Source organism: Lacerta agilis, chromosome 10, assembly GCF_009819535.1.
Source record: "Lacerta agilis isolate rLacAgi1 chromosome 10, rLacAgi1.pri, whole genome shotgun sequence".
Taxonomy (NCBI): Eukaryota; Metazoa; Chordata; class Lepidosauria; order Squamata; family Lacertidae; genus Lacerta; species Lacerta agilis.
This window is the reverse complement of record NC_046321.1, coordinates 21,239,782-21,252,312: the sequence shown is the minus strand read 5'-3', so window position 1 is coordinate 21,252,312 and position 12,531 is coordinate 21,239,782. Positions and strand designations below refer to the sequence as shown.

Sequence of the window (12,531 nt, the reverse complement as noted above, 5' to 3'; positions counted from 1 at the left end):
GGGAACTTGGACATTATAACAGCTGCTAAGGCCGGGGTTTCCTCCTTATGCTGCCATCTTCCTGTTAACCTTTGCAGTCTGATCCTGACCTTCCTGCCGAACCCCAGACGCCTTCTTCAACTGATTTGGGGAAGTACTCAGGCCTTCCCCCGCACCCTGCTCAATATATCCCTCCTCAGCCATCCATTGAAGAGGCCCGGCAGACAATGCATTCTCTCCTGGATGATGCCTTCGCCCTGGTGGCCCCCAGTAGCCAAGCATCCAATTCTGCTGCCATCACACACTCCGGAGGGTCGGCGGGGCAGCCAACAAACACTCCTGTTCGAGCAGCGAGGGACACTCCGAGCAGCCAGTGGGGGTCACCGTACGGTCCAACACACACAGTAAGCAGCCCAGTTGGTGGCCATTTCAAGACTCCACTGTGCAGTTTTGGAGCCTGTCCTTCCTTTTGCCATTGTGCTTTCATGGTTTTTATCTCTTCAGATATCTAGCCCATTCCCTCCCCAAGATTCGGGGTGGTTTAGGTATAACTCTACTGTGTATGCAGTAATGGATTCCCAGCACTCTTGAATCTTGGTATCTTTTTTATTTGCTCCTGGCATGCATTCTGTATAAGGGTGCTACAACCAGGGGGAATCCTGGGAAACCAGGGGGAATATGAGCTTAAAGCTGATATAAAGTGATTGATTGATTGATTGATTGATTACCACTGCTAACTTTGAGCTTTTTCACAAGTGGCATATAAATTTTTATGAAATAAAACTAATTCTGCTGTTAGTGGTGACAAAAGTGAGGTGGGCAAGCAAGTGTAGCCACACTCCGTTAGCAGAAAATTTGGAAGCAGGGCTGATGCGGTGAGGTGCAGTGCAGGCACAGCCGTGGGAGAGTCAGATTGGCCTGCACCACGCTGACTTCCTTGCTGCCTCACCCACCTCTGACTCAGTGAGCAGCAGTGATCCCAGCATTGGGAAGCCATGTAAACAGCACACACACACCCCCACCGTGCCCTGCTTTGCTGAATGCTGCTGATTTGCTGTATGGGTGAAGAAGACCTACAGCCCTGTAAATAATTTAACGGCTTATAAATCCAGAAAATTCAGATATATTACTATGAGTGAATGTTGTGCAAATAGAATTCAGAATGCATTTCTGAAAACAAGATTACTTGTCTATGAGCTAATTAATCCCCTCCAGTACTGCTGAGAGAGGGTGTCTAGAAATTCTCCCTGTCCGTTTTACTTAACTGTGTGTTCCCATGCCATTGAAACAGGGGTTTTAGCGAACAGTAACTGGTTGGTTTCAACAAGCCAGCTTCATTACCCAAGGTTTGAAGTTGCCTTGACCACTTCTGACCACTCTCTTGGCAGATCCAGGGAGGGGGTTAGGCACACTGACATATCACTAAGCCATGTTTTAGTCTTATGTCTGAATGCAGCCATTGTGATGTATAAATAAATGGTTTTTAATCTCCTTTGGTTCAGAAATGTTCAGAAACTAGAGCCATAGATCGTTTTAATTTTAAATTCCTCTTTAAAATGTTTTCTTTCTGATGCATGGTCTTTTTCCAGAGATACATGGAATTTGGGATGACTCCTCCAACAGCTCCAGGCCTGCTACAGAGGTAGTTCCCTGACAGTTTGTTTGATTTGTGCGTTTCTGCTAGTTGATGTTTTTATTCCAAGTACTGTAGACCGAGAGCCAGTATGGTGTAGTGGTTAAGAGTGGTAGACTCGTAATCTGGGGAACCGGGTTCGTGTCTCCGCTCCTCCACATGCAGCTGCTGGGTGACCTTGGGCTAGTCACATTTCTTTGAAGTCTCTCAGCCCCACTCACCTCACAGAGTGTTTGTTGTGGGGGAGGAAGGGAAAGGAGAATGTTAGCTGCTTTGAGACTCCTTTGGGTAGTGAAAAGCGGGATATCAAATCCAAACTCTTCTTCTCTTCTTCTTCACTTCAAAAATCGTCAGCAACTGTGGGAGATGGTTACTATAAATGCTTCTTTCTTCCTGATCTTGTGCCAGATATTGAGGTACTAACTAGACATTATGATAGGGGACACAGGTGCTGGCATGGTTCAGTCCCTTTTCCTGCTGAAGTCGGGCTGTCGTTCCCAATGGTGGCCAGTGATCTGTGGCAGAAATTAGGGAGCGCCCTGTGAGCCAGCTTAAGTTTGTGCATTGTGTAATGACTAATTGCATCCTGACCATTGTGTGAGATTCTGCGTTGTTTGCTTTTGTGTTTGTGTCAAACGTCCACAAGCTGCTTTCTTTTTCACACATGACACTTGAGACAGCATGCAGGACTAAAATCAAATTTTCTGCTGTGCTCATAACAAGGCAAAGTAGCATATTTTTGTCCTAAACTGCACTAGCCGCAATTGCAATAAAACACTTAACTGCCCTCAGATTTTCTTCTTTCAGAGTAGGCAGCTATTTCTGGATTTGGCAATTTGGGTGGTGATTTATTCTTCATTACTGAAAAGAGAAAGTGAGCAAGCCCTTTCAGTCATTTATCTAATGAATGCTGTCTGGTTATCTGAACCCCATTCTTTTTTTTGTGAGCCATTTGTGGAAGCCCCATTGAATTTAATGGAGTTGGTGAACTTTAAGGGGTGGAGGAAGAAAAGTTGCTGTGATACCAAACTGTTAATCAACGTCACAGTCAAGTGGTTCAAATAACCAGTTCTCGGAACAGTGACTGGAAAAACAAATCGGTCCTTTTCTCTGCAGTAATGTAATTAAGATTATCAGTGGGCTGGAACCAGGCTGGGTGCTGCATGTATTGCTCATGTAACTCCTTTTCCAGTACGGTAAGACAGAGAAGCTCCAACACCTAGACAGCACTTAACTGAAATGCAAGACAAAATTGGGAGCGGGTTACTTGGATATTCTGCATTTAAACTTTCTGTGCAAGCAGAAATCAAAGTTCTGAAATATGAAAAATGGTAAATACATGCTTATTGCATAGCTCTTACTTGTTGTGTTTCTCCCGGAACTTGGCACAGTCAAATTTCAAAGAGGCAAATTCGAAACAAGCAATTTATGTCAGGGAAGGAATCGCCATTACTATTAACGAAAAATGGAATAGAAAAATCAGTGGAATGGATGAATGGAATTTTGCTTTGTCAGGAGCACAACAGACAAATAAGAGCTAAAATACCTACCTTGCAATTTTTTAAAAAAATAAATTGATCACATTTGTCCAAATACCAAATGCTGTCATTTTCAGATACTGATCTGAAAATTTGATTTTGAGGGACTATAAAAAGTTGAGTTAGCCAGTTGTCAGGCAATAGCTGTAAATCTTATTTAATAGTTTACACATTTAGTACAGCAGCAGTGTCCATAGCTGGGAATGTTAAAAACACTTGAATTAGGGACCGTGTTTTGCAAGCATGTTTGAATCTGGAGTTTGATTTGAAAATTGAGAACCTACTCGATCTAGCAGTGAACGGAAAGCCCTGCCTGCCACATAATCTCCATTGTTTTATTCAATAACATATGGAGTTGCAGGTTTCATCAGCAGCTAGGCAAAATGTCCAAATACGTACCATAGAATATACAGGTGAAACTCGAAAAATTAGAATATGGTGGAAAGATTCATTTCTTTCAGTAATTCAACTTAAAAGGTGAAACTAATATATGAGATAGACTCATGACATGCAAAGCGAGATATGTCAAGCCTTTATTTGTTATAATTGTGATGATTATGGCGTACAGCTGATGAGAACCCCAAATTAACAATTTCAACTTTGGGTTTTTCGTCAGCTGTGCGCCATAATAATCACAATTATAACAAACAAAGGCTTGACATATCTCGCTTTGCATTTCATGAGTCTATCTCATATATTAAACTCCAGTAGCTAATGAAAACAATTGCTTATATAACAATTGCTTTTCCACGATATTCTAATTTTTCGAGTTTCACCTGTATTTAAAGTTTGCGGATAATTATTAGGGACCACTCCCAGCCTATGCAGGCTTTGGCCACAACTGTGGCAGCTCTACAGCACACTTCTTCCCTTTCCTCTGTCCTTAAAAGGCTACAGGATGTTTTCAGTCGAGAAGAGGCACTACAATGGAGGCTTGCTCTATATAACATTGTTTTATTTTTTGAATTTTATATCCCACCCTTCCCCCCGAAGGAGCTTAGACACAGCAATCATAAAACATTTAAAAACCAACAGCTAAAAGCAGTTCTATATTTTTTATTTAATAATTATTTAAAAACAGTGGTCTCATGGTTGCCAGGAACAGTATCTGTCAGCTTCATGCGGTGTTTTTATTCTTTTCTAAGCATAAAGGACTTCTGGCTAGATCTTTCAGGCTAAGGCAGAAGATGTAATGCATGTGAAGCAGCCATAGTGCTGTGTTTACATGGGGCAGAGCTATGGAAGCTTCACACACACTGTTTCACAGGGTACTTGGTGGAGAGAGAGCTGTACAAAGTAAAGCAAACAAGTGGAGCATTGCATGGTTGGAATATAGGATGCTGCTGTCTCTGGGGGGTCAGTCATTGTGGCATTGTTCTTTTGTTCTTGATCTACCAACAGGCAAAACCTGGGCCCCGGTTTCCTTCCCCCTGTCGAATTAATGCACCCAGACCAGCAACCTTCTGATGTTCAGTATTCCACAAGGGGGATCTACCAGGAGGAAATGCCATCCGTGGCCCACCCGCGACCAGTTGGAAGCACCGCAGGTACTTGAGGGTTCCTTAAGCTATTGCGTACTTGCAGTGACTCTCTCATAACCAGCTAGCCCCATTCCACAAGTCAAGCATTTATTGTGAGCGGATATGGCTGCATCTAGAATGCAAACAAGGTGCCTGCTAGAATAATAGAATCAAGAGAACTGTAGAGTTGGAAGTGACCCAAGAGTCATCTAGTCCAACCCCCTGCAATGCAGAATGAAGTCCCCTTCAACTCTGAGCATGTGTATCCTGCATGCATGGACCTGGGGAGGAACAGGATGGCTGAAGCTACTTATAGGAGGTGCGCATTGGTCTCCTAATAAAATGAATGGCAGGGTACCTAACATACCTAACATAATGCATTCTTAGCTGAGCACAATTACAGTGCACATGTGTGTTCTACTTCCACTGCCAGAGACATTATGCCTCTGAATACTAGTTGCTGGGAATCACAGATGGGCAGAGTGCTCCTGGGCTCATGTCCATCTTGCAGGCTTCCCACAGGTGTCTGGTTGGCCACTGTGAGAACAGGATGCTCAGTGAGATGGGCTACTGTCCTGATCCAACAGGCTTATCTTGTGTTCTAAATACTAAGTTATACATCTGGGTAGCTTTCAGTGGGCATCTAAAATGATATAGTGAGGGCACCTGCCTAAATTCAATAGGCAGGGACTTCCAAAGCACCATTGCTGCCACACTCAAAGACCGGCTCCTTGCAAATGGTGCAACGAACGTTATGTGGAACTTGTAAACACAACAGTTTCTATGTGTTCTAAAGGGAGGTTGTTTCGTTTAAAGAGGAAATGTACACATTTCATAACTGATTCCAGTATTTGAAGCAGGCCTGAGGACATCTCCAGGATACTGGTCTCAACTTCACAACTAGTCAGGAGTTATAGGCAACTGCTACACACCTGTAAGAAACCGGTGTGACGTCTGTAGAGCTGAGTGTCTTGCAGTAAGCAAATATTTCTGCTCTTGCACTAAGGGCAAATCACTAGCATGCAAACCTTAACACACACACACACACACACACACACACACACACATTCTTTTCAATTACACATTAATAATACTTGCAATATTTATAGGGTCAGTGGGCCAAAAGTATTACCTGGTCTGTTCCTTACCTGTCTACCTCCACCATGCCTAATAGAACCCTAATATTATACCACACAGAAACACCTTCCCATTTGCAAAAAAAAAAGGAACGTGCATGCAAATGAGTCCTTTTGTTGCCCGTTCTTCAGGAGCTTTTTTTTTTAACAAAAAAAGCTTTAGTTTGATTAGACGAAGTCAGACTTCCTTTTTCCTCACACGCCACTCCCCACCCCACCCCACCCCATATACTTGTTTTGATCCCCTGCTGCTGCCAGTTTTCATTTGCCCTTCACCCTTCTGTTGCTGCATGGAAAGACAAAACAGAAAACAAACAAATATTTGCTTTTAAGGTTCTCAGATACAGCACCTCACTCAGGTGGGAATTGCTAGCAGGATCGGAGGTCAACAAGTGGAGATCCCCTCAGGCAGAGCAGGGCATGGCCAGCTGGGGGAACCCGGGTGGCCCCCGTATCGTGGAGAGGATGAATATGCTAGGAGAGATGCAGTGAGTACTGTGCTTCATGTTTGAATAGTTTCTGAAGCAGTGTTCTGTTCAGCTGTTCTCCCCCCTTTTTTTCATCCTGTGCTGCTTGGGGAGCTTCCTCTCAAGACATCTCTACCTGCTCCTCTGACCTCAGCCCGCTGCTTTTGTCATTTTCGCATTCCAACCCCCAAACTCTGCTTCTCTGTCTTCTTCATTATCACCCTTGGCTTCTCTCCTCTGTGCCCAGAGGGTGGAGAGCCTGTGGCCCTCCAGATGTTGCCCGGACTCCAGCTCCCATCAGCCCTAGTCAGCATGGCCATTGGTGAGGGATGATGGGAGTTGCAGTCCAACACCAGGGATGTTTTCAGTTTTTTACAAAGCAGTTGCGTTCGAGCAAGATTTGAATGCTGGGAATCGCAGGTGGGGAGAGAGCGCTGTGGAGCCCATGTCCAGCTTGCAGGCTTGGCCACTGTGAGAACAGGATGCTGGACTAGAAAGGTCTGATCCAGCAGGCTCTTCTTACGTACCATCTGGATGGCCGCAGGTCCCCCACCCCTGATCCATGCTCTCAGTGGGCTCTGCTCCCCTGAAATCGTCTCGTGACACCACTGTAGGTAGAGAGCACTGACCATGACAACAACGGCAACAAAGACACGGATCGTCTCACTGATGTTAGTGGAGCCTTCTCAGTTCCTATCATTGGCTACGGAGTACGGAGTTGAAGTTGCCCTGAGCACAGCAAAACAAAATGCCATGTTTTTGCACAGGGATGTTTTAGTTTTAGAAACCGGTTGGGCAAGACACTACTTCTAGAACATGGGGTGGCCTTAAATTTTTGTCAAGAGCAGACCCATTGAAATTAACAAACCATTAAAAAGTGCATCACATGGGATGGTTTGTTTTGTTTTGTTTTTTTAAAAAAGGTTTGAAGTATTATCAAAGCCCACTTGAACCTACTTGAGTAATAGTGGGATTAATCTGCACAACACAATCAATGCTGTCTTTGTCATGCTACCTTCACCTTTTGGAGAAGACCCCAAAACATTGTTTGTTCCTTTTTGTAATTAGTCGTAGCTCACTAGTGGGTTCTCCCAACTCTCTGTTGTCTTGTCTCTTCAGCTCCTTCCTTCATTGAAGGAAGATGCAGTACCTCCTGAAGTGCATTATTGCAAGCAATAATGGTGTCCCCATTCCACCCACCCTATCTGAGCCCCAAAATGGAGAAATAACTTTTAAATAGACTCAGAAAAAGAATAAATCACAATGCATTCCTGGCTTCCCAAAGGAAAAGTTGGAACTCTCAACACTGCTGCTGATCAGACATGACGTAAGCTAGGGATGGGCAATTGGTCCCTATTATTGGCTCATGGAGGCAAACGTCTAGTAAGTGGTGTACCACAATAACCATAGTGAAACTGGGGTCTTTGTGGAAGGGCCATAGCTCAGTGGCAGAGCACCACTGCACCTTCCTTCAATGCTTTGCATGTAGAAGGTCCTAGGTTCAATCCCCGGCATCGCCAGGTAGGGCTGGGAGAAGCTTCCGTCTGAAACCCAGGGCAACTGCTGTCAGTCAGTGTAGGCCAGTGTTTTTCAACCAGTGTGCCGCGAGATGTTGCCTGGTGTGCCGTGGGAAATTACTTTATATATAGTCAATATAGGCACAGAGTTAAATTTTTTAACATTTTCTAATGGTGGTGTGCCTCGTGATTTTTTTCATGAAACAAGTGTGCCTTTGCCCAAAAAAGGTTGAAAAACACTGGTGTAGGCAATACTGAGCTAGATAGACCAGATGATCAGACTCGGTATAAGACAGGTTCCTCTGCTCTATGATCTTGCCATTTTGTGCAACATTATATGGTTGCCTTCATGCAAGGAAGGGGGAAGGGAAGAGATTTGGAACACCCCATACAAATTTGGCCATCTGTCCCACTGTCTCTTCCTTTAGTACTGGTATGTTTTGTATTAACCGTGCAGGTGACATGACTCCTATTTTGGGAGAAGACTGCTGCCAAGACATTTGTGAGAGACCTATTATTTCAGCAAACATGATGGTGGCTTTAGGTGCACTGGGACCATTCTACAAGGAAACGTGCAGCACGCCTTGGGGAACACGCATTCTCCTGTGCCCTATATAGTTTCCTTATCACCATGTAAAACCATAGCTGCCCAGCTGGTGCCGAAAGGTGGGCAAGTGCTCTGGGCGGATGAGGGCAGGAGGCAGGCGATGGGCAGGCCCAAGAATGGTGCAGTGCAAGAAGATAACCTGGTGGCTTCCCTCTGCAGCGGCATTGCTCCAGTTCAGGGAAGTCAATTTATCTGAAAGCTTTAGACCAGGTGGCGGCACTGGATTGGCCTTGTGACATCACCTGACTTTGTGGCCCAAGAGGATTCTGGTTTCCTATGTGACATCTGTGTACCTTCGCAGGGCAACGCTATAGGCAGCCTGGTTTGAGCCCCACAGCTTCTGATACCAAGGTCCATATATCATCCATATATTTGTACCGTCCTCAGAAACACATAATTGAGTATCTCTCTCTCTCTTTCTCTACCACCTGCTGGTTCTAACTGGATTAAACTCCTCTGTACTTGTTTGCCATGGCAATTAGCTGAATTTCTGCTGCTTTTGCATGCCCTGCCATTGCTAATATTGTTGGCTCAGTGTTGCTTTGCAGCCCTTTGTTGGTTCTTTCTTCCTTCGGCCTATTTTACCTGTAACTGCCCATGTTTTTGCAACTTCTTACAGTTTGGGTTTGTGTGTGCTCACCTTTCAAGACCACAGGGGAGTATTCTGAAGCGGATGCGGTTGGTGTGCAAACATTGTTAATTTTGATGATCAGTGCATGCATCGCCCATTCAAATGTACTCCAGTAAGGCTATTTATTACAACCCAACAATCGTCCTTTTGTTACTCACCGTCCCTTCATCTTACTCACCTTCATGCTTTTCAGAGCAAATTAATTCCCCTCTTCCCCAGTTCGAGTCTGTGGCTCTTTTTAGACAAGCCAGATGGCGTGTTATAAATTGATGCTGTCAGCCCTGTTGCAGAAATACATAACAGGCATGCACCTTGACGTAGTCGCCTTTTTGTGGCCTCAAAGCAGATGTGAAAGCAGTCTAGGTATTAAATTCCTGATACAAATAGATGGTGCTTTCTGCCCCACTGCACGGCCATTAATCTCCAGGTCACTGAAAACAAGCCCCGCACCAAACCCCAGTGCCTTTTGGCACACCTTGGAGGTTAGTGTTATTATGGGATAAGCAATTGTGGACTAGAATCCACTTCATCAGATTTATGATTTTTTTTAATCCTAATTTGGGGTGTGTGTATAAAATCACACAAACGCACAGTTGTGTGTGGGGAGGGAGTGAGCAATGAGGTCAGAGGTCAGAGAGAAGCAAAGCTCAAAAAATGTAGAAAGTATGTAAAATAAGCCTACATACATGTAACGTAAATACAACGATCACTTCTTAATGCCTCCCCTCTGCACCCATGCCTGTGCATCATGAACACAACGCTCCTTTCTGTCTCATCAGTCAGACCACAGCAGATACACGTTTCATCCTGGAGGGTATAGAATTGTAGAATTGGAAAGGACCATGAGGGTCATTAGTACAGACCCCAGCATTGCCTGGATCTTTTGCCCATCCCAGTGGGGCTTGAACCCACGACCTTGAGATTAAGAGTCTCATGCTGTACTGACTGAGCTTTGCTTCAGAGTCAGTCTTGATATCTACGAGGCAAGTAGTTGGCCTTAAATATATTATTATAGTCAGTCCAGCTGGGTGTTGTTACATCTGATTTATTTTAAATAATTTAGATCGGTTGTTGGAAATATTTTTGCGTTCCTTATTTGTGCATGTGCCAGGCTGGCACACTTATGCACACATCCAGACATAAGTGACCACTGAAGAAGGCCTTTTTCCCCAAAAAGTGTTTGGTTTGGTATCTATCTAACTATCTATACACATACACACACACCCTGGGCTTTGACATCAGGACCTCCTTTTAAAAAGCAGGTAATAATAATAATAATAATAATAATAATAATAATAATGGTGTTTATCATAGAGCTACAACTGTTCATTTTACAGTGGTGCCCCGCTAGACGAATGCCTCGCTAGACGAAAAACTCGCTAGACGAAGGCATTCGTCTAGCGGAAGGGTGCCCCGCTAGACGAAAAAGTCTATGGGGCTGCCTCACAAGACGAAAAATTCGTCTTTTTTTTCCATTTTGCGGAGCGCGGCTGTCATTGCCGCTCCGCAAGACGAAAAACCCGCTAGACGAAAATTTTCGCAGAACGAATTATTTTCGTCCAGCGGGGCACCACTGTATTTTCTTCTGCTCTCAATTTGCTTGCTATCATTATACATACCTGCTGACTTTGTATATGCATCTGATGAAGCAGACTCTAGTCCATGAAAACTTACACCATCCTTTCTAACATGTTTTAGTCTTAAAAGTGCCACAAGACTCTGTTGCTTTTTACTGCGACAGGCTGTTATGGCTCCTCTCTGGAAGCTGTGTTTTAACAGTTGCTTGTAGCGTATCCCTGAGACTCCAGGAGCGCCAACATTTCTCCCAAATAATTGCATGCGTTCAAACTTTTCCAGTTTTGCGTTTCAGATCCAAGAGAAACTCACTTGCTTTCTTCTCTGCCTTGGTTTTTGTTTGTTTGGTCTTCTGCCTCCTCTTTTCACCTTCACCTCCCAAACAGAAAACGCAGTAATGCTTTGTGCCTTTCCCCAGACACATACGCCTGGACATCAAGAATATTCCTCCTCACCAGTATTCCAGATGCAGAGGACTTCGGCCCGACAGCCCTCAGCTCCTCCTGTGCAGCTTCCACACAGCAACCACCAGGGCCCGGGGCTCTGCTACAACACCAGCTCCACTGAGGACCTGCAGCCGGGTCACTCGTCGGCCTCTCTCATCAAAGCAATCCGAGAGGAGCTCCTCCGCCTCTCTCAGAAACAGACCGTTGTGCAGAACTTCCACAGCTGATTTGCCACGTCGTTGCAAATCTGCCAAGTGTATCTGCTTCCCGTGGAAGCTAGACTCACAGGAAATCAGCAGGAGCCCTGTTCTTCTGTCAGAGGAATGAGCATGTACAATACAAGAGAAATGGGGCACGGTGAGAAAGAACTCTGCAGAATTGGCAGCAGCGCAAGAGAGAATTTTGTTCTTGAGGGTGAGGGAAACCTGGGAAGATGTAACAAGCATTGGGCCTGTGTGTCTTTGAAACATCTTTGGTTGGGACTGTTCGTTTCGGTGACAGTTCTGGTCCAGAAGCCAAGCGCTGCTAGAGATGGCAAAGCCCATCCCCTAACAGAGCTTTGCACGAGACTCCTTGTTTGAGGAAGTGAAGTTCGCAAGATGGAGTTAGCTGTTTTCTCGTGAGAGGCTGCAAGAGTCCAATGGTTTCAAACACCCCCAAGAAGCTGGGCCGTGTGCGCTGCTGATAAGTGTCACTCCGAATACACAAGAAGCCGTGTTGATCCTGTGCAAGCAATTACTTTAAAGAAACCATTGTTAAGACTCCACAAATAAAAGACTTGGAGCCACCTGTTAACAAACCGGGACAATAATAGTTGTTGTTAAATATTGCTCTGTGCTTCCAAATGGAGCCGTTCTCTGCACTCTCCCTTGTTGTTCTTCTGGTGCTGAAGCTTCAAAGTGTCCCTTCATCCTGATGTTTGCAAAGTTGAAATGATGGCCTTTTTAACAAAACAAAAAAACCCTAACTAACTAACTAACTAAAACTAACAAAAAACCAAGGATATAATCATTTGCATTCGTTCAGGCTGAGGGAAAAAAAACACAATTCTCTTTTTTTTAAAAAAAAGCAAGCAAGCATAGGTGGGGATAGGAGGGGATGGAAATGTTTAAGGCAGTTTTACAAGTGACACAAAGACACTATTCTACATGGTGAGGACATCTCAACACCTGCATTAATGACACTGTACTTACATCCCAGGCAGTGGGGATGTACAAATGCTTTAAATAAACACAACTGGCTCCAGTTTTGTGATAAAGAGAGCACCAGAGAGCCCCTAGCTAGCCCATTGCCCTTCCATTTTTCTGCCTCCTCCCCACCTTACAGTGGATGCTTCTAACCTGAAAGGTGTATGCCAACGAGGGGAGAACATTTAATGCCTACATTTAATGTGGCTCCTCGCTATTTCAGGTTGGTCACCTTCCCTTTGGCCCCATCCTCTGCTGCAGAAAACCAAGATCCTTTCATATTGAAGCATTTCTC

The 12,531-nt window shown here is 44.6% G+C and overlaps 1 protein-coding gene across 3 annotated transcripts in view; it reads left to right on the top strand.

Moving 5' to 3' along the window:
• KIAA1549 (KIAA1549 ortholog) overlaps positions 1 to 11,852 on the top strand; it is a 106,703-nt gene extending 94,851 nt beyond the window's left edge. For 2 of the 3 annotated variants that reach the window (XM_033163121.1, XM_033163120.1), the window contains 5 exons: positions 78 to 383; positions 1,569 to 1,621; positions 4,552 to 4,697; positions 6,140 to 6,294; positions 11,022 to 11,852. In XM_033163121.1, the coding sequence (XP_033019012.1) occupies positions 78 to 383; positions 1,569 to 1,621; positions 4,552 to 4,697; positions 6,140 to 6,294; positions 11,022 to 11,276 (915 nt within the window). In that variant the 3' untranslated portion in view covers positions 11,277 to 11,852. The remainder of the gene's footprint in view (positions 1 to 77; positions 384 to 1,568; positions 1,622 to 4,551; positions 4,698 to 6,139; positions 6,295 to 11,021) is intronic. The other variant, XM_033163122.1, reaches the window with a different exon arrangement.
• Positions 11,853 to 12,531: the final 679 nt, after the last annotated feature.